The sequence below is a fragment of the Cervus canadensis genome, chromosome 33 (genome assembly GCF_019320065.1).
Source record: "Cervus canadensis isolate Bull #8, Minnesota chromosome 33, ASM1932006v1, whole genome shotgun sequence".
NCBI classification, from domain to species: Eukaryota; Metazoa; Chordata; class Mammalia; order Artiodactyla; family Cervidae; genus Cervus; species Cervus canadensis.
In genome coordinates this window covers 4,431,657-4,451,761 of record NC_057418.1, presented here as the reverse complement: position 1 = coordinate 4,451,761, position 20,105 = coordinate 4,431,657, and the positions used below count along the sequence as shown (strand labels likewise).

At 39.3% G+C, this 20,105-nt stretch overlaps 2 protein-coding genes across 12 annotated transcripts in view; one reads left to right on the top strand and one right to left on the bottom strand.

Annotated features, from left to right (window-relative positions):
- The window catches only part of SAMD3 (sterile alpha motif domain containing 3), a 42,250-nt gene extending 39,110 nt beyond the window's left edge, over positions 1-3,140 (top strand). For both annotated transcript variants that reach the window (XM_043457422.1, XM_043457421.1), the window contains 3 exons: positions 1,708-1,879; positions 2,369-2,451; positions 2,666-3,140. In XM_043457422.1, the coding sequence (XP_043313357.1) occupies positions 1,708-1,879; positions 2,369-2,451; positions 2,666-2,950 (540 nt within the window). In that variant the 3' untranslated portion in view covers positions 2,951-3,140. The remainder of the gene's footprint in view (positions 1-1,707; positions 1,880-2,368; positions 2,452-2,665) is intronic.
- Positions 3,141-6,877: 3,737 nt separating this feature from the next.
- L3MBTL3 (L3MBTL histone methyl-lysine binding protein 3) overlaps positions 6,878-20,105 on the bottom strand; it is a 108,466-nt gene continuing 95,238 nt past the window's right edge. For all 10 annotated transcript variants that reach the window (XM_043457091.1, XM_043457092.1, XM_043457095.1 and 7 more), the window contains 3 exons: positions 13,709-13,878; positions 13,427-13,489; positions 6,878-8,718 (listed from right to left, as the gene is read on the bottom strand). In XM_043457091.1, the coding sequence (XP_043313026.1) occupies positions 8,575-8,718; positions 13,427-13,489; positions 13,709-13,878 (377 nt within the window). In that variant the 3' untranslated portion in view covers positions 6,878-8,574. The remainder of the gene's footprint in view (positions 8,719-13,426; positions 13,490-13,708; positions 13,879-20,105) is intronic.

The following is a 20,105-nucleotide window of genomic DNA, read 5'->3' as shown; positions in this document are numbered from 1 at the left end:
GAACAAGATATTTACATCAGCTCAAGGGATCGCCCCATAAAATACATACAGCTATATTTTAATTAATAATTATTACATATATAGGAATTAACCTGGAAGATTCCATTTTAACCGAGAGATCAGTTACTAACTTCAATAATGGGACCAACGACCATCCTCCTGATGAAGTGGCAGCATTCTTGGTAAAAAGTCTGTAAATCATGAAGAAACATCATATGAATCTGGAATGAGGGGGTGTTCCCCCAAGGAATTGGCTTCTGCTTTTACAATATGTTAAGGAATTTAAGGAAAACCGAGATGCTGTTTCAGACTGAAAGAGACCAAAGAAACATCTAAATCTCACATGTTCCTGGATTAGATCCGAGACTTGTAAAGAGTATGATTGCAACAACCGGAAAGTTTAAACAGGGTCTGTGGATTAGGTTTCCCTGATTTTGATGGTTATGTGGTGCTAATGTAGGATAGTGTCCTGATAATTCTTAAGTACAAGGAATAATAATATGCAATGAAGAATTAAGGGTTAGGAGGGCATCCTGTCTACAGCTTACTTTCAAATCAGTCAGAAATGTTAGCCTTGGGCGAAGTTGCATGAAGGCCATTTGTGACCTCTATTTACTCTCTCTGCGACTTTAATGTCAACCTGAAATTCTTTTTTTAAAAAAAAGTTAAAGAAATTCCTAGGCTCTGCGCCCAAGAAAGTGGACTCTCTAGCTTCCTTGTGTTTCACTTCACATCTCCCTGCTCCCTGAGAGAGTTTCTTTTTAGGGTATTAATACAGATTAGTGCCCACTGAGGGCTGCCTGATGGCAGAGTTGCTATACCTTTATGAGGATGTGCATTCCAGTTTTCTGATAACTTTCAGACCTAATCTTTGGGCAATTTATGATCCACCAAAACATTCAAGAAGCAATGAGACCCAGTGGGTAGTATATAACTGTTTTTTATAGAGTTTTAGGGAAAGTGATGACTACATAATTCCTTTTAGTGTGGGTGATGAAGAGTTTTATAATGTCACTCTGTCAAAAAAAAAAAAAAAAAAGTGAGGGAGTGGTGGTGGAATTCTCCCAAGAGAAGAACTTAGGTGGGAGCAGAAAAAAGTGATTCTGAGTAAAGGAGTTTCCATACAGGTTAACTGGTTTTGCTTCCACCTCATAGTCGAATCTAGTACATTTAGATTGTTTTTCATCCTTTATTTCTGTCTGATGTTACAGTGTCTTTAAAGCTCTTTTCCCTTTAGGATAATAGGGTTAGGAGTTTTTTCAAGGTTTGCTTCCTAAAATCAGATAGATTTCTTCTTGTGCCTCTTCCTGGAGAGTGCCAAAATAACAATGTAGTAAAGAAGTGTAAGATCCTAGAATCTCAGCTGGGTAACACAGCCAACCAAAATATTCATTGTATTCATTGTGGAGGGATTTCTTTTTTGCTTGCTCTTTCCCCCAATTACTTTGTTACCCTCATTTGCTTGAGTCTGTATCCAGATTTAGTTCTGCAGGCTTGGATGTTTGTCATGTCCACTATTTATCTTTTTCTGTTCACTTCAGGCTTCCACTCTTTCCCCCTCCTCTGTCTTAAGTCTACTTCTCCAGTAAAACTAATCAAATATCTAGTATATAAACTAGCAGTCAGAGCTTAATGTACTTCTACAGTGTAATTTAATTCCTTATAGTCCATAGGTTAGCTTCTCTTGTGATCTTTTTCTTTTTTCAGCTCTTCAGAGAATTCCAACTTCTTACAAGAACAGATATTTATAAGAAAACAAGGCACATTTTGGAATCCTATTCAGAAAATATACTGGCTTCTCTTTCTTTGGTGGACAACCCAATCAATATTGCGTTGCAAGAAAAGATGAAACACCATACAGATGAAGACACGTTGAAATGTTAGTGAACTTGGGGGATAGGGTGATCTGGTCTCAGTTACCTGTATAATTCAGGGTAATTAGGAAAGCTATATTTTGTAGAATTTAGTGAAAAAATACGTGAGGAAGAAAAAATAATTTCTCAAGTAGAAGGAGCTTAAGAATAGATTTTAAAAGTACATGTGATATTATAATATTATATTTAGGAAACTAGTAACCTGTTAATTTCATATAGAAGGTAATTTGCAGACCACAGGTTAAGTACATTGAAATCATTCTGGCAGATGGACAGAGAGTACAGAAATCTTACCTCCTCTTGGCTGTGACATGGAGGGCAGAACAGGAGATCTTGAATGTTTACTACAAGGGGATGTTGTTTAAAAAAAAAAATGCTAGGGGAACTAAGGTTTAAGAAAGCTAATTTGTTCTTTAGAAGAACAAAAAAATCCACACATTTTAATACTGGCTTTACTTACAACATTTACTTGGACTGTATGTTTGCTTTGACAGATATGAAGATGACAGCCACTTGTTTACTCCTACCAGAGGCTTTTGGGGAGGATTCCAGTCTTTTTGTTGTTGTGAATGACAAGGTATGCAGTATGTCAATGACCATTGGTTTGATATTTAATACGATAAATTGAAGCAGGATGGTGGCCTATTTTAAAGTTATGTTTTGTCATATTTACAAATATGCTAAATTGTAACAAGTGCGTTTATTATAATATCATAGTTAAATTGAGGCACATTGTATTATTTAGCTATTTTCCATACTACGGGGTGGTGACTCTAATCTTTTTTATTCAGGTGCAAGTGTCCACGCCTGTGTTAGAAGTTAAGAACCCTTTCAACATGGATGTCTGTGAATTTTCTTTGTATTTAGAAAAAGAGAGACTCACCAAGGTGGATGACTGTGTCACAGCCTTGGCTGCTCTCATAGCTTCCTTCCATGTGTTTGGGATCGAGTGTCCAAGAAGACTGTCTCAAACCCTCAACTTCCTAGAGACACTGATTTTTGATGTGCACAGTCCATATTCTCCTTCTATGAAAGAAAAGGAAAAGGAAGTAGGATTTCAACATCCAGTCACTTAAGAGCATGCCAAATATTTAAGCAGAATGGATCTCTGGGGTAGCTGAAACTATTAACCATTGTTTTGATTTAGTAGAGGTAGGTATTAATATTAGAAAATCATCTTGTCACTGAGATTCAAATGAATATTAATGCCTTCTACCTTTACACTTTGACACAAATTCTTTATTGAAATTCTGTAATAAAATATGACGTAAAGAGCTGTTTGTTTCGAGTTTTAAGAAATTCCAATCCAAGTTAACACTTTCAAGGGGGCATTAGTTTTTAAAAGACACTATGCTTCACATTTTCTTAAAATCCTTCAAATTAGGATATGACTTGCACTTAAGGCAATATGTCCACTTTTGAAAAACTTAATGCCTAGAAGTGCTGAAGAATTGATGCTTTTGAACTGTGGGGCTGGAGAAGACTCTTGACAGTCCCTTGGACTGCAAGGAGATCCAACCAGTCCATCCTAAAGGCGATCAGTCCTGGGTGTTCACTGGAAGGACTGATGCTGAAGCTGAAACTCCAATACTTTGGCCACCTCATGTGAAGAGTTAACTCATTGGAAAAGACCCTGATGCTGGGAGGGATTGGGGACAGGAGAGGGGGACGACAGAGGGTGAGATGGTTGGATGGCATCACCGACTCGATGGACATGAGTTTGAGTAAACTCTGGGAGTTGGTGATGGACAGGGAGGCCTGGCATGCTGCCATCCATGGGGTCACAAAGAATCAAACACAACTAAGCAACTGAACGGAAAGCCCAGGAGCTGCACATTTGTGGCCTGTGGTTCTGTCTCTTTGGTTTGAGCATTGTTTGGAAACATTTTGGACTTGAGCATTTTAAGATGTACAGGTGGTGCTAGTGGTAAACCCCGCCCTACCCTGCTAATGCAGGAGACAAAGTTAAGAGACAAAGGTTCAACTCCTAGGTCAGGAAGATCCCCTGGAGAAGGGCATGGCAACCCGCTCCAGTATTCTTGCCTGGAGAATCCCCATGGACAGAGGAGCCTGGTGGGCTACGGTCCACAGGGTCGCAAAGAATGGGACACGACTGAGTGACTTAGCTCCGCACACAGCCTCCCAGTTCCTCTTTCCGCCTGCTGCCCTGCCCTGCCGCTGTTCAGGTTCCTTCCATCCCATCTGTTGAGAACTGTGGCTGTTTCTGAGGTCTCCTCTCTGCTGGATGCTCTCGCTGGCACAGGTTTTCATCATCGGGGACCCATGTTCCTCTTCCTCTGCTTCCCTCCCTTGAGAAACAGTGATACAGCTTGTTCTTGTCTCCCAAGGTTTCTGGTTTTCCCTCGTTTTGACCTCCAGTGTCCTCATATGCCTTGGTTGCCCCATGGGCTAGTTTGGATCTGTAATAAGAACCTGGCTTTTCACTCCCAGGGCCCCAGCTCCCAGTTTCCAAGTTAGGGCCTTCCCAAATCAGCTCTCCAGTCCCTCTCAGGAGCCCTAGTTCTATGCCTCATCCAGCCCAGAATCCCACATTGTAATTTATCAAACATGATGGTTTTAAGGTGCCCCTTGCTGTTATCACAATCTTGACGTTATTTAGTTTTGAAAGAACTAATTGGTTTAAAAGACTGAAGAATTTAAGTGTGCTAATATGGCATCACAGTGCAATGGACATTTTCTGGGTTATTGCATCCAATTATTTAAGTTTAAGAAGGGTTCATTTTATTGAAGAAATTTTTATAACACATCTCTAGAAATACTGCAAAATACTAGTGTCTTTATCTCTGACTGTTCATTAAAATGCTTTAGTGGGAAAAAAGAAAATTTGAGATCAGCTGCCCACCTCTGCAATGATTATTCACTGCTTATGTGAGAATGGACAGGCAAGAACAATCTGGTACATTTCTGCATAACTAGTCCCTGTTCTGAAGTTTTCATTTCTTCCCTTTCACTGCAATGTGCCTTTAGTTCCTTATAAAGTTTCTTTTATTTCTCCCAATTATTCCCTCCCCACTCCAATTTTTTAAATTTCACAATCTTATTCCTGTTCTCCAGAATGAACTTACCAAGTTCTAAAAGAGTGCTTTCCCTTGGAGGTTCACAATCTCTATGGCTGGCCTTTTAAATTTTTATTCTTTTACTTTGGATTGGAGTATAGTTGATTAATGTGTTAGTTTCAGGTGTACGGCCAGGTGATTCAGTTACACATACACATGCATCTATTTGTTTTCAGATTATTTTCCCACTTAGGTTATTATAGAATATTGAGCAGAGTTCCCTGCCCTATACAGGAGGACCTTGTTGGTTAACTATTTTAAATATAGCACTGTGTACACGTCAGTCCCGAACTCCCAATTTATCTCTCCCCTCCCCTTTCTCCTTTGGTAACCATAAATTTGCTTTCTAACTCTATGAGTCTTTGTTTTGTAAATATGTTTCATTTGTATTACCTTTTTTAAAAAATTAATTTATTTAATTGGAGGCTAATTACATTATTATAGTGGTTTTTGCCATACATTCACATGAATCAGCCATGGGTGTACATGTGTTCCCCATCCTGAACCCCCCTCCCACCACCCTCCCCATCCCATCCCTCTGGGTCATCCCAGTGCACCAGCCCTGAGCACCTGTCTCATGCATCGAACCTGGACTGGCGATCTATTTCACATATGGTAATATACATGTTTTAATGCTGTTCTCTTAAATCATTCCCACCCTCGCCTTCTCCCACAGAGTCCAAAAGTCTGTTCTATACATCTGTGTCTCTTTTGCTATCTCGCATATAGGGTCATCATTACCATCTTTCTAAATTCCATATATATGCTTTAATATAATGTATTGGTGTTTATCTTTCTGACTTACTTCACTCTGTATAATAGGCTCCAGTTTCATCTACCTCATTAGAACTGATTCAAATGTATTCATTTTAATGGCTGAGTAATATTCCATTGTGTATATGTACCACAGCTTCCTTATCCATTCATCTGCTGATGGACATCTAGCTATTTACAATAGCTAGTCTGAGCTATTGTAAACAGTGCTGCAATGAACATTGGGGTACATGTGTCTCTTTCAATTCTGTGTATTACCTTTTTTTTTTTAAGAGTTAGCCTTGAATGAAAACCTTTCTTTGCTCCTTTGGGCTGGAGGTGGAGAGAGAGAGGTGGAACTAGCTGCAGGTAAACTTCAGTGAAGTTTCGCTTTGAACATGACAGACATAAGCTGACCATGAGGGTAGAGTCCCATAAAATTCATTCTTTCAGTGGTGTATCTATTTCCAATGTCCAGCATGGCCATGCCACTTGGCAAATATTCAATATTGCTTCGCCAACCTAACCCTACTTTCGTTGGAGGTTGAATCCACTGAACCCAAAAGTTGCAAAATGGCAGCCTGGGATAATATGTTAACCTCCAGGCAGGACTCCTTTGGCTCATAGAGTATTTGTAAGTTTTTTTAAATGCCTTTTGATGGGAGGGTCCTGTCAAGTTCCACATTTCTCATCTCTCACTTTTGTCTTACCTCAAACCTGCTTCTCTCATTTCAGGGACCTCCTTGTCACCATGGGCTCCCTACTTCCTCTGTTAAAACTCAGTCCATTCTTGGAGCATATCCCAGGGATGGAATGGTGAAAGCTTCCACTTCTTTTGGTAGACTGTTCCACCCTAACAGGGGTGCTTAATATCTTGCCTCGAACACAAACAACATGCTTCTCAGAATGAATGGATGTTTTCAGTAAGATTTAAAGGCTCTTTTTTTTTAAAAAGAAGTCTTCAATGTATGTGAACTCTACTTGACCTAAAAATAACATTTTTTAATTTTTTTCTTCCTTTTTGTCACTCTTCACATCATCTGGGACATAGCGTGACCAACAGCTCTGAACCCTACAGCTCCATTACACAGCTATCTAATGCTGTATGTTTGATATTACTCCTCCTCTCATTCACCCCTTCTATTTTTAAGAATCATACATATGTAAAAAAGGTATCTGCAATTAAGAGTTTATTTTATTCATGTCAGGTATAACAAGTGCAACTTGAATGTACAAACTCTGAACAAAACATAAAGAAAATAAAAACTAACAACGAAAAACTTTTTTTTAAGCAGACTCATGCAAAGAAATGAAGGGGCCATGGCAGATGTCATGGGCCCTGTTTTACCTTGAATTACGACAAAAGCAAAGGACCACTATAGACTTCCAACAGGGTGTGGGGCAGGGCAGATTATCAAGGGAACCCTACATGAGAAAAAATGAGCAACTACAGAGAAAGGTGAAACTTTCCCCAGAATTCAGACAACATGCTACAGACTTACTTTCTACTTTTAAAATAGTCCTTGGATAAATATCCAATCCTGGAAATAGAAGTTACATACATAGCCTGATAAAATAATTTACCTTTTGCATTGGAAATGCATTCTTGCAAAAGAAACACTACCAGCTCTCAGTTTATAGGGAATCAAGGGCTTTCAATTAAAGTGCATCTGTACGCTTCTATACTGAGGCAAACACTTCTATGGAGAAAAGGGTCTCTCCAAAATGGAGCTTTAGAAAGTCACTTCCCTGATCTGTGAGCATTTAGAATGTTTGCCTCAACTGGGGTTGCTCCCTCAAATTTTGCCTCTTCAGTAAAATCTATACACTCTCTCTTTAGCCAACACTGAAGAAAACCTTTGGGTTTGGAGGACACTGCAAGGTCTAAGACAGAGCTCTTTCGGGATTAGTGTTTACATCAACAGAACAATCCCTTCACCTCTGCAAAGCACCACAGTTATTTCAATGACAATTAGAGAAAAGCTCAATATCATCTCATAAACAGCTCAAGATCATACAAACAGCACCCCCTTTAAATATAACTGTATATTCCTTTGATATCACTGGAGTCCTGTAAACACACAGGGCACCACAATGTATGAGTCTGATGCCATTCAAATACATCACCTTATTTATGTTTATATATTTTATTTTTTAATTCCATTATTTATATACATGTTTTTGGTAATTATAGTCAAGATGCTGGTGAAAGTAATTTGTTTAACATTTCATAATTGCGTGCAAAAGTAAAAACACTGATTTAAAGGAAGGTAACTTTTACAACTATTCAGCCTCAATGAATCAGGACAAGCAGTTAGGCAATATCATGACTTGCAAAGTTATACTTAGCATAATGTTGCAATTCAAAATATGGCACAGAATTAGCAATACAGATAACAGTCCCACTGGCTAAACTTAGCCAGGTTTTGACTAATTTGGTTTAAGTTGAAGTTTGATTATATAAAAAAGGTTCCTGAAAGTATTGAAAAAGAAACAGTGTACATGAAAGAGAATTCAACAATGTTTACAAAATGCCAAAAGTTCTTACTCTGCCCCCCCACTTTTTCCATAAATAATTAATGAAGTCCCCCACCCCCCACCCACCCCCAGCCTCAAAAAGATTTACAAAGATAAATTTAGCTCAGTGAACAGAACCGAAAGATGACTGTTGTTAGACAGTACCTGGTTAAAAGCTCAAGCACTTTTGTAAGAATTCATATATATTGTCTCTTGAGGAATATAAATAATCTGATAGCATTGCTCTTTAGATTTTTGGAGACTTCTCACTTAGAAGTTACAACTGTCTTTGTGCTTTGAGTAAAATATGAGCTTTAAAGCAGAAAGCTGATGGTATTCAAAATTCACCACCTTCAAAGTTCATTGTGAGAGTTCTTCTCTGCGGCTTTGAACATCAAGATAGAATTGAAAATTTTGAGTGCTGGGCCCAACTTAATGCTCATAATTTTCACAATGTCTGTTTGGGTCATAAGCAGAAATGCCTCTCCATCAATTTGCTAAAAGGAAGGAAAAAAGACAAAAGATTATGAGTTGATTGGACACAGGGTAGTGGGACATATTCAAGGTTAAATTATCAGCTGTTTTCTACATGCAACACTAGAACACCACAGACAGGGATTCGGGTGTACAAACGTTTCCTGATAAGCAGATCTTTCTTATATGCAATAACACCCCCAAATGGGGACTATGAGCAGAGTCAAATTTATTCATCTAAAAGTCAACTCACAGGGAAGTGGGTTTCTCACAAGCTGCTTTGATGTGCAGCCATCTTTTCTACTCAGTTGGAAAGAAGTAAATTAAGAAATGACTTTCTAAAAACAGTAATTACTGTGATTTATGGCTGGGTTTATTTTTTGTTTATGCTTTCATAATACACATAAACTGGTCTAACTCCAGAGGTTAAGTACCTTACTAAAGGCCGGAAACTCTGAAGGAGGACTTGGGACTTGGGGCTCTCGCCTCCCGTCTCATCACTCTTTCACAGTGCACTCACAGTTCTCTTCCAATGTTTTAACTCCACAAATTACAGCGACCTGCTCTCTGAATGTCTTTCTCAGGGCGTAAAGGGATGAATATATTCATTCAACAAAAACTTATTAAGTACCCATTATATTTTAAATGGGCTTCCCAGGTGGTGCTAGTGGTAAAGAACCTGCCTGCCAATTCAGCAGCCGCAAGAGACCTGGGTTTGACCCCTGGGCTGGGAAGATCCTGGAGGAGGAAATGGCAAACCACTCCAGTATTCTTGCCTGGAGAATCCCCACGGACAGAGGAGCCCGGCAGGCTACAGTCCCTGTGGTCACAAATAGTCGGACATGACTGAGGACATATTCTAAGTATTATTCTTGGGCCTGGGCATATAGCAGAGACTAAAGCAGATAAAAACAAAACTAAGCAAACAAAAACTCCTTGTACAGTTTACATTTGAGGAGTAGGAGGCAGATTATAAGAAAGACCATAACAAGCAAATTAGAATTAACTAATTCTAGTTCTGTGAAAAATACCGTTAGTAGCTTGATAGGGATTGCATTGAATCTATAGATTGCTTTGGGTAGTATAGTCATTTTCACAATATTGATTCTTCCAATCCATGAACGCGGTATATTTCTCCATCTGTTTGTGTCCTCTTTGATTTTTTTCATCAGTGTTTTATAGTTTTCTATATATAGGTCTTTTGTTTCTTTAGGTAGATATACTCCTAAGTATTTTATTCTTTTTGTTGCAATGGTGAATGGTATTGTTTCCTTAATTTTTCTTTTTGTTTTCTCATTGTTAGTGTATAGGAATGCAAGGGATTTCTGTGTGTTAATTTTACATCCTGCAACTTTACTATATTTGTTGACTAGCTCTAGTAATTTTCTGGTAGAGTCTTTAGGGTTTTCTATGTAGAGGATCATATCATCTGCAAACAGAGAGAGTTTCACTTCTTTTCCTATCTGGATTCCTTTTACTTCTTTTTCTGCTCTGATTGCTGTGGCCAAAACTTCCAAAACTATGTTGAATAGTAGTGGTAAGAGTGGGCACCCTTGTCTTGTTCCTGATTTTAGGGGAAAATGCTGGAGAGGGTGTGGAGAAAAGGGAACCCTCTTACACTGTTGGTGGGAATGCAAACTAGTATAGCCGCTATGGAGAACAGTGTGGGAGATTTCTTAAAAAACTGGAAATAGAACTGCCATATGACCCAGCAATCCCACTTCTGGGCATACACACCAAGGAAACCAGATCTGAAAGAGGCATGTGCACCCCAATGTTCCAATGTTCATCGCAGCACTGTTTATAATAGCCAGGACATGGAAGCATCCTAGATGTCCATCAGCAGATGAATGGATAAGGAAGCTGTGGTACATATACACCATGGAATATTACTCAGCCATTAAAAAGAATTCATTTGAATCAGTTCTAATGAGATGGATGAAACTGGAGCCCACTATACAGAGTGAAGTAAGCCAGAAAGATAAAGACCAATACAGTATACTAATGCATATATATGGAATTTAGAAAGACGGTAACGATAACCCTATATGCAAAATAGAAAAAGAGACACAGATGTACAGAACAGACTTTTGGACTCTGTGGGAGAAGGCGCGGGTGGGATGTTTAGAGAGAACAGCATCGAATCATGTATATTATCAAGAGTGAAACAGATCACCAGCCCAGGCTGGATGCATGAGACAAGTGCTCAGGGCTGGTGCACTGGGAAGACCCAGAGGGATCGGGTGGAGACAGAGGTGAGAGATGGGATTGGGATGGGGAATACATGTAAATCCATGGCTGATTCACGTCAATGTATGGCAAAAACCACTACAATATTGTAAATTAGCCTCCAACTAATAAAAATAAATGAAAAAAAAAAACAACAACAGCAACAAAAAGAATTACTAATTCTAAAAGGTGATTGGTGCTATGAGAAAACTGCTGGCTGAAGATGTAAGTGGGCAGTGGGATCAGGGGTGGGAGGTGGCAGTCTGAAGGAGGACAGTTAGGATGGGACGCTGAGAAGTGGAGTGAGCCATGTGAACACCTAGAGGAAGAGCATGCCAGGCAGACAGGAAAGCAGGAGTGTGTCTGGAGAATGCAAGGAACGGCAAGGAGGTCTGCGTGAGGAACAGTGTCAGCAGTGGGCAGAGGACAAAGAGGTCAGATGGTGAGAGAGGCAATAGAGTGTTAGACTGTAGCCCGGGGGGTGAGGAGCTTGGCTTTTACCCTGATTTAACTACCAGAAGGGTCTGAACTGAGGAGAGACATGATCTGACTTAACGCTCTAGCAGAATCATCCCAGCTATGCTGGAAATAAATTATAGAAGGGCAGAAGTAAAAGCAAGGTGGCTGGCTAGAAGTTACTGCTTTAATCCAACTGGCAGATGACAGTGACTCTGACCACAGAGATCATGGTGGAGAAAGAGCTGGAATCCTCATGCTTTTAAAATATACCCAATAGGGTTTTTTGACTGATTAAATGTGGAGTGTATAAGAGAAACAGAAGTTAAGGATGGTTTCAGATAAAAGCCCACACCTGCATTTAATTGCCTTTCAGAGATGAATTATAAGACTTTAGATTTGCTTTCTGGTTTTCTTCTAGGACTCAAACCTGCTGACCTGGTGAGACATTTGAGAGCAAGGATCATGTCCTATTACTTCTGAATTAACCCTCTCACCAGAGCATCACATGTAGTAACATACACATGGGAGTCATTTAACAAGAGTTCACAGGATGAATGAAGAGTGGAATGAATGTATGAATGACACGTGGACAGAGAACATTCACTGCCTCATTCTTCAAAAGAAGACTCTGCCTCTGAGGCTATCTGATTGGTGCTTAAGGAGTGTCTCCAAAGATAATATGAAGAAAGGAATTATTCAAAGAAATAACATATCATGTGAATTTGAATCTTACTTTAACTAAATAACAGAGCAACCTATACGAACTGTCTAGATATCAACAGAACCAAAAGTAGTGTTTATAAAATATATATACTAGAAATTTATTTTTAAAACTGTTGCATCATTTTCAAAGGGTCTTTCAAAGAAAGAACAATGGCTCCCTGCAGGAATATAAGTCTGCTTAGGGATGGAAAACCGACTGAGAGTAAGACAAAGATACTTAGGACTTGGGCCTTAAGAAGCTCAAAATCTGAGTAACTGCAAATTAAAGATCCACTAGAAAGAACATTTCTGAAATAATGTAAGTCAGAAAAAGGCTAATGAAAATCAGATCCTTGTGCATTTTCACAGGCATCCACATAGAGCATAAACGATAGCTAACAGCATACTGACACTGGCGACTGGTGGCCGGGTTCTTGGCAGTCCCGACACGCTTACTCTGTTGCAATGTTCTTAATAGAAAATGTGCCATTTTGAACAGTGGAGGCTAAACACAGGTACAAACAAGATAACTTATTACTGCAGACAGCAGATGTGGGACAAAGACTTTTGAGATGACTTAGTCCTCACTGTACCTTCTGGGAGCCAAGATCACGCGCTAATGGACTGTTCTGCTTGGAGGAGCTGACAGGCAAGTGGCTTATTTTTAAAGATCTCTAATGAAAAGAGTCTCCGGCTTCTAGTGTAGTTAGAGGTCGAATTCCTTTTTGTCCTAATGCTCACTAGAGGTGGTATCATTATTAACCATACCTTACATTGACGTTTTGGACGGGCAGATGAAAACAACCAATAAAATAATCTTCCAATGGCAGATGGTAATAAATGTAATGCATGTCAGTTAGGATAAACAACACTGAGAAATGTATAAGATCTAAGGGGCTGTTTTAGCAATAATGGTAATATTAATTATAAGCATCAAATGGAGTTAATCTTGGGGTTAAAATGACACTTGAAAATTAAACAGTGGGAGCTAATTTTACTTTATGAAAAATGAAATGTTGCTTATTTCTTGCTTTGGTTTCTCTCTGTGCTGTATACTATATAAATGTATACGAGTAAGTTTTGTGTTTGTTTTTTTAAATGAGTTTAGTGCTACTGCTGTGGGGCATCATAAAATGGTACAAACATTTCCTTTATTCCTCATCTTACATGTTTTTATACAAGTGATTAACGCTGCTTGTTAGACAACTCAGAATCACTTTGTCAATTTCAACATAACCCATCTCTTCCCTCCTCTGCCAATTTAGAATATTTCACTATTCACTGCGTCTCAGTGCTGTGTCCCCCACTAAGAAACATACTGCAATTCAGCTCAACACTTACTTCATCTTTAAATACCTTTCCATGTTCTTCACATCCAGGTAAGCTCTGTATGAATTCTGACACCTGTTAAAAAATAAGATCAAAATTCCAGTTCTGAAACAGAAGCCAGAGTCTCACTGGTACAGGTTCCAAATATCCAACCTGTGTTTTCATTGTTTCTCTCAGAATAATTTCTTCTCTTTTAGAAAAAAAGACTAAGCCCCGAACGCATTCATGTTGCCCACTCCTTAAGCCGGTACTCCTACGTCAGGTGCCTGGGCAGACAAAGAAAGTAAAACCTACCTCATCCGTACTCCACTTAGAAACTTTACTGGCGGGAATGCCGGCCACCGTGGGGAGAAGTTTGCTCTGCTGCTCCCAGCGCAGGGGCAGGCATGGGATCGGGGACTTAAAGGACAGAAAGACGGCCGACCGGCGCTGCGCCTGCTGCATGCTGCTTTCTTCCCGGGCACCTGGGTGACAGAAACAGTGTGAACTCACTCTCTGAAAAGTAGCCAAAAAGAAAAAAAAGGAAAAAAATCCCCAAATGCTATATGTCACCCCCAAACCACAAGTGGCAGGAGTACTAGGCAAAAGCATTGGTTCAACATTACATTCCCTGAGTAATTACCCTCTCTTCGTTTTCACAGAAGGTCATCATAAGAAACAACCTAAAACTCAATAATTAACACATCTGTCATATCGTTATTACTGAAGACATGCACCATTATGTCATTCAGCGTTGCCTTTTTAATACTTCAGGGACGAAATGTGCACCTGAGCTTTAGTGACAAAGAAAATAACTCTCAACCTAGGAAATTATAGTTGATTCTCTTTTGCCTCTGGATGTCCTGGAAGTAAGAGGAAAGCTGTACGCTCAAGTTCATTTTCTGAGATTACCCTGTAGATACCATACCCATTCTCTCCTTTTACCTCATTTCTGCTTTGTTCTTCCAATTTCTATTTACTCATTACACTGACTTTTTAAACAGCCACCTTATCTTTTTTGAAAATGGATATGAAATTATTGCAATAAAAATAAAAGAGCAGAAATCAAATGCCTTTATCCAAACCTAGTTTTCTCCTATTCTTCTAAAACAGCCTTTTTAATAAATGATTATTTGTCCTTGGGACTCTTGACAGAGTCTATTAATCATTATCTCTTAAGATCCTTTACAAAAGAAATCTTTCCTGGAAACTACTTAACTCAAAGCCCTTCAGAAGAAAGGCACCTTCCCTCACACTTAATTCTCCCCTCTACCCACCAGCTCAGCTAGGAACAGAAGCGGGAAGCACAGCGAGAATCCCCTGCAACCATACCCCATGCCACAAAGAAACCACTTCCCCAACTTCTGACACCACTGCTTTTTGCCCCGGTTCTGAACTGCAGTTTGATGAAAATTCCATTCGGTATCTGGCTTTTTCCTCTCAACAGTTTGTGCAATGCATCCACGTTGCTGTGTGTAGTTGTAGCTGACCTGCTCTTTGCCGTGTGGCTTTGCACTGTTATGACTATTTCACAATTAATGTGGAGCTGATGAACACTTGAGTTGTCTCTAAGTTTTGGCTGTGACCGACAGTGCTGCTGTGAGCACTCTTGTGTGCACCTTTTTTTGAATATATGTATACCTTTCCGTTGCACACACTGAAGAGTGGGGCTTTGTGGATATAGCATTCATGTACTTTAAGCCTCAGCAAATTCTGCGTTTTCCAAAACAGCTGTACAGTACACACCTACTAATAGTGTAAAAGTGTTCCACATGTTCCATACTCTCATCGACATGTGTATTCATTTTAGTGAGTGTCTTGCGGTACACTGTGGTTACAACTATAATTGTCTGATAACAAAGTTGACAATCTTTTTTTTAGTTATTATAAAATGAGTTTATATATTAAAATTTTTTTTACCTATCCATGTATCCATTCTCCCCCCAATTTCCCTCCCATCCAAGCTGCCCCATGACACTGAGCGGAGTTCCCCAAGTTATACTGGTTATAACCAGCAGGTTCACTGGTTATTCATTTTAAATAAGGCAGTGTGAACATGTTGATCTCAGACTCCCTAACTATCCTTTCCTTTCCTCCTTCCCCGTTGATTAACATAAGGCTGTTCTCTAAGTCTGTGAGTCTATTTTCATTTTTTAAGTAAGTTCATTTGTATCATTTCTTTTTAGATCACGCATATAAGGAATGTCGTATGGTATTTTTCTTTCCCTGTCTGATTTCCTTCACACAGTATCTCTGGGCCCATCTATGCTGCTGCAAATGGCATTACTGTGTATGGTAAAGATCAACATTCATGGCTTTCTTCTACATGGATTTCTACTTGCCCAACCATGACGGAATGAAAAGAAATCCCTTCTCTGTTGCATTGTACCACAGTTTCAATTTAAAAATAAATATAAATGTGCTATTAAAGGTTTCTGATTCTGTTCCACTGGTCTCTTTATACTAATCCACAGATTTTAATAACCCCCACTTTATAAGGGTACTGATGTCTGTGGTCTAGATCTTCAAGATTGCCTTGACTATCCTTACCCCTTTGCATTACCAATTTTAGGATGGACTTGTAAAAAAAATGCTAGGATTTAGACTAGAATTATCACTGAATATACATTAATTTGGTGAGAGACAACATCTTCACAATATCAAATCTTCCAACCCAAGAACAAAGTATCTCTTCATTTCTCCAGATCTTCTTTAATATCCTTCTTCAGTATTCTATCATTCTCATGTAGAGGTCTTGCATCTCTTTTGTCAAATTTATTCTCATGTATCTGAGGATTTCTGTTGCTATTGTAAGTGGTACAATTTAAATTTTTATTTTTATTTGTCTATCTTTTTGGTCTGTGCAGGGTCTTCTTTGCGCGGTATACAGGGCTGCTCTCCAACTGCAGTGCGCTCATGGGTTTCTCCAGGCAAGAATACTGGAGTGGGCTGCCATTCCCTTCTCCAGGGGATCTTCCCAACCCGGGCATCGAACCAGGGTCTCCGCATTGCAGGCAGATTCTCTACCATCTGAGCCACTGAACCTGCCTAGAAGTTTTATTTTTATTTATTTTTTTCTGGCTGCACTGGGTTTTCTTTGCTGCAGAGGCTTTTTCTAGTTGCGGGGAGCAGGGCAACTCTGTAGGTGCAGTGTGCGGGCTTCACTGCAGTGGCTTCTCTTGTTTCAGATCCTGGGCTCTACAGCACGTGAGTTCAGTAGTTGCGGCTCAGGAGCTCCAAAGCATAGGCTCAGTAGTTGTGCCACACAGGCTTAGCTGCTCCACAGCGTGGGGGATCCTCCTGGATCAGGGATCAAACCCACGTCTCCTGAATTGGCAGGCGGATTCTTTACCACTGACCCACCAGGGAAGCCTAGTGGTACAGTTTTTTAAAAAACCTATTTCCTACTGTTCTACTGTTGATCTTGAATAACTTTTCTCTTAAACTAGTCTAATCTAAATTTGAATTGCTCTGAATGCTAGAAAAGTCACTATGCTGAATTTGGGGAAAAAAAAAAAAAAATCTGTCTTACTGGAGCTAACATCCACTAGCCCTGGTTCTACCCGAGTGAGCTCATATAGAAAACTGTTTCCCCATGAAACATTTCAATTCTTCAAATATTTTATAAAAAACCCTTCATGGTCCCTCTTTCCACATTTCATCCAGCAAATCTCACATAACTGGTTTTAAGGTTTCCGCTCCTCATCCTGTTCTACTGAAAATCTATTATGAGCCAGACCCTTTGAAACGCACAGAAGCATGACTCCAGGTTTCTATTCTAACATGTGATACACACTCAGATCAGCGCGCAGACTCTGGCTCAAGTAGCTGCTCAGTGAAAACAGTAGGAATGCGCAGGTCTGAATGTGCACAACGTGCTTCAGAGAGCAAAGTCTGTAATTCTGGAAAACATTTCTGCCACTATCATTTTACAAGGGTCAGACTTCTCAGCGCCTTCCTCTCAAAATATTTACCTGCATGAAAAAATAGTACTTTTTAAGGAGTCTTCTGTATTTCTTGACATTTCCCTAGATGAAAATTGACTAAAGGTATATGGTCAAACTTTTTCTGCCCACTCTCTCACCCTAACCGTCCTTCCTCCTGGGGAAGAACACTAATTGAGTAACCAGCCCTCCAGAACACCTCTGATCAAGACAAGACTTTGGGAACAGACAGTCTGCAAAGCAGAGCAACAAGATAGGTGGAGCCTGATTACTAGATCCTACTGAGCACCGTTAAATCCCGGAGCACCTACCTTTGAACTTCCTCCATGTGAGAGAGAAATAAACTGCTGTGTAAGCCATTTGTATGTATTTTATATCACACACACACATACTCACACACCCCTAATCCTAATCACTGCTAAGGTTTACTGCAATAGCATTTATGATAGTGAGACAGGGAATAACTAGCTTATATATCCATCAGAGATTGGTTCATTAAATAATGCTGCATCAATCCACAGAGGGAATATTTGATTTATTTTATAATTAGTATAAATATGTCTGTGAAAATGGTTGTAATATTACATAGTTAAAATGCTACAGGCTACAAAATAGCTAGTACAATATTTCAGGTATTAAAAAATCTAAAGTGCTGCCCAAAATTTAGGAAATGGTTATGTTAGAAGATAAAATCACAGGTAATTTTGATTTTCTGCTATTTGATTCCCTGTATTTTCTAATTATTCTATAATAAATGATATCTTGACAATAATTATATAAAAGCAAAGACTGATATTCAATAAGCTATTTATTATTACTCAAAAATCATACCAAAAAACCTGAAAATCTTACTTTCATGACTTGGAAAGAATTTAATGCATTTTTGGAAATACAGTATTAAAACATCAATTGCTGGGCTTCCTTAATATTAGAAACAAGAAAATATTAGATGGGAATAGTGTCAGAGAAATAACTTTGTGGTTCTTTGCATGGTTTTACCACTATTTCATCTCTCTAGACAATCAAATGAGGGCTATTTTCTTTTGTTGATGCTTCATGAATAGATAGTAAAGGCCTGCCTCTATCATTTACAACTACTTACATGGAAATCATTCACAGAGCAATAATTTACTCAGCACTTACAATGCAATTTGGAAGGCATATCCTTGTAGACTTCCTTGAAATGAAGTTTAATAGATAAACAGTGTGGTTATCCAAAGTAGAAATTTGCAAATACAAATGTCTGTAAATTCTGGCTGCAAATATAGATATTAAAATTCTTGATTTGATTTTAGGGTAGGAAAAAGTAAAGTAGATGATTAACTCTTGTGAGAAGACAGATCTGATAAATGTGATCCTGAGAGAAATATATCCTCCAATGTTTCACGTAGAATCAAGACAATAAATCTTCAGAATAGAGACCACCATCTAAATCAAACATGAAATCTCCTAGTAGAAAGAGATATCCTCACTATCACGGAACATGAGAGCCTGCCTTTACAGGACTGTTCCCGTCAGGGGCCCGGAGAACCCTAGCAGAACCACAGGCAGCCCAACTCTCAAAGAAAAGGAAAAGTACTCTTCACGCTCCCCACTGCTTTCAGACTCAGATTCCATTCTGCTTCCCATTTCCAAGTCTGCATACTGCTAAATCAGCAAGCCAACCATGATTTGCCACTTGTCCTGACTCATTCTCATCCCTTTAAGCCAGTGACAGAAGTGACACTAGAATCTTCAAATGCTTTGTTTCATTTTCTTTTCTTTTTTTAATTTATTTTTATTAGTTGGAGGCTAATTACTTTACAATATTGTAGTGGTTTTTGCCATACATTGACATGAATCAGCCATGGATTTACATGTGTTCCCCATCCTGATCCCCCTTCCCACCTCCCTCCCCATCCCATCCCTCTGGGTCATCCCAGTGCACCAGCCCTGAGCACTTGTCTCATGCATGCAACCTGGACTGTTTCACACTTGATAATATACATGTTTCAATGCTATTCTCTCAGATCATCCCACCCTCGCCTTCTCCCACAGAGTCCAAAAGTCTGTTCTATACATCATTTTATTTTCAAAACAGCACTAGGAGGTAGCTATCCTGAAGATAAGAAAAACACACTGTCAGGGCAAAGCCCAAAGCCTCCCTTGTGAGCTAGTGGAAGCATCAGAAAGTGGCCCTGGATCTTCTGGGTTATGGTCGAGGAGGTGAGTTTAAGTCTGATAAAACTGGCTTCCCAGGTGGCGCTAGGGGTAAAGAACTCGCCCGTCAATGCAGGAGACATGAGATAAAGGTTTGATCCCTGGGTGGGGAAGATCCCCTGGTGGAGGGCATGGCAACTTACTCCAGTATTCTTACCTGGAGAATTCCATGGACAGAGGAGCCTAGTGCATTACAGTCCATGGGGTCGCAAAGAGTTGGACATGACTGAAGTGACTTAGCATGCACCCAAACCTGGATTTAAATCCCTGTTCTGCCACTAATCAGCTCTAAATTTTGGCTATCAGTGTAACTGAATTGTTGCAAGGACTACATGATATTTTTAAAAATGCTTATTCCACTATCTGACATATAGGAAAGGCTCAGCAAAAGGGAAAAATTATTCCTATCTTGAAAGAAAGGCATACAACTGAGAGTATATTGAATATAAAAAGGCAAAAATGAAAAGGAGTCAATGGCCCTTCTAAGTTAATATTCCATGAGTCTATAAAAAAATGCTCTTAATGTGAAAGGAAAAAAGCCAGAAGAAACGGGATACATCTGTCAACCA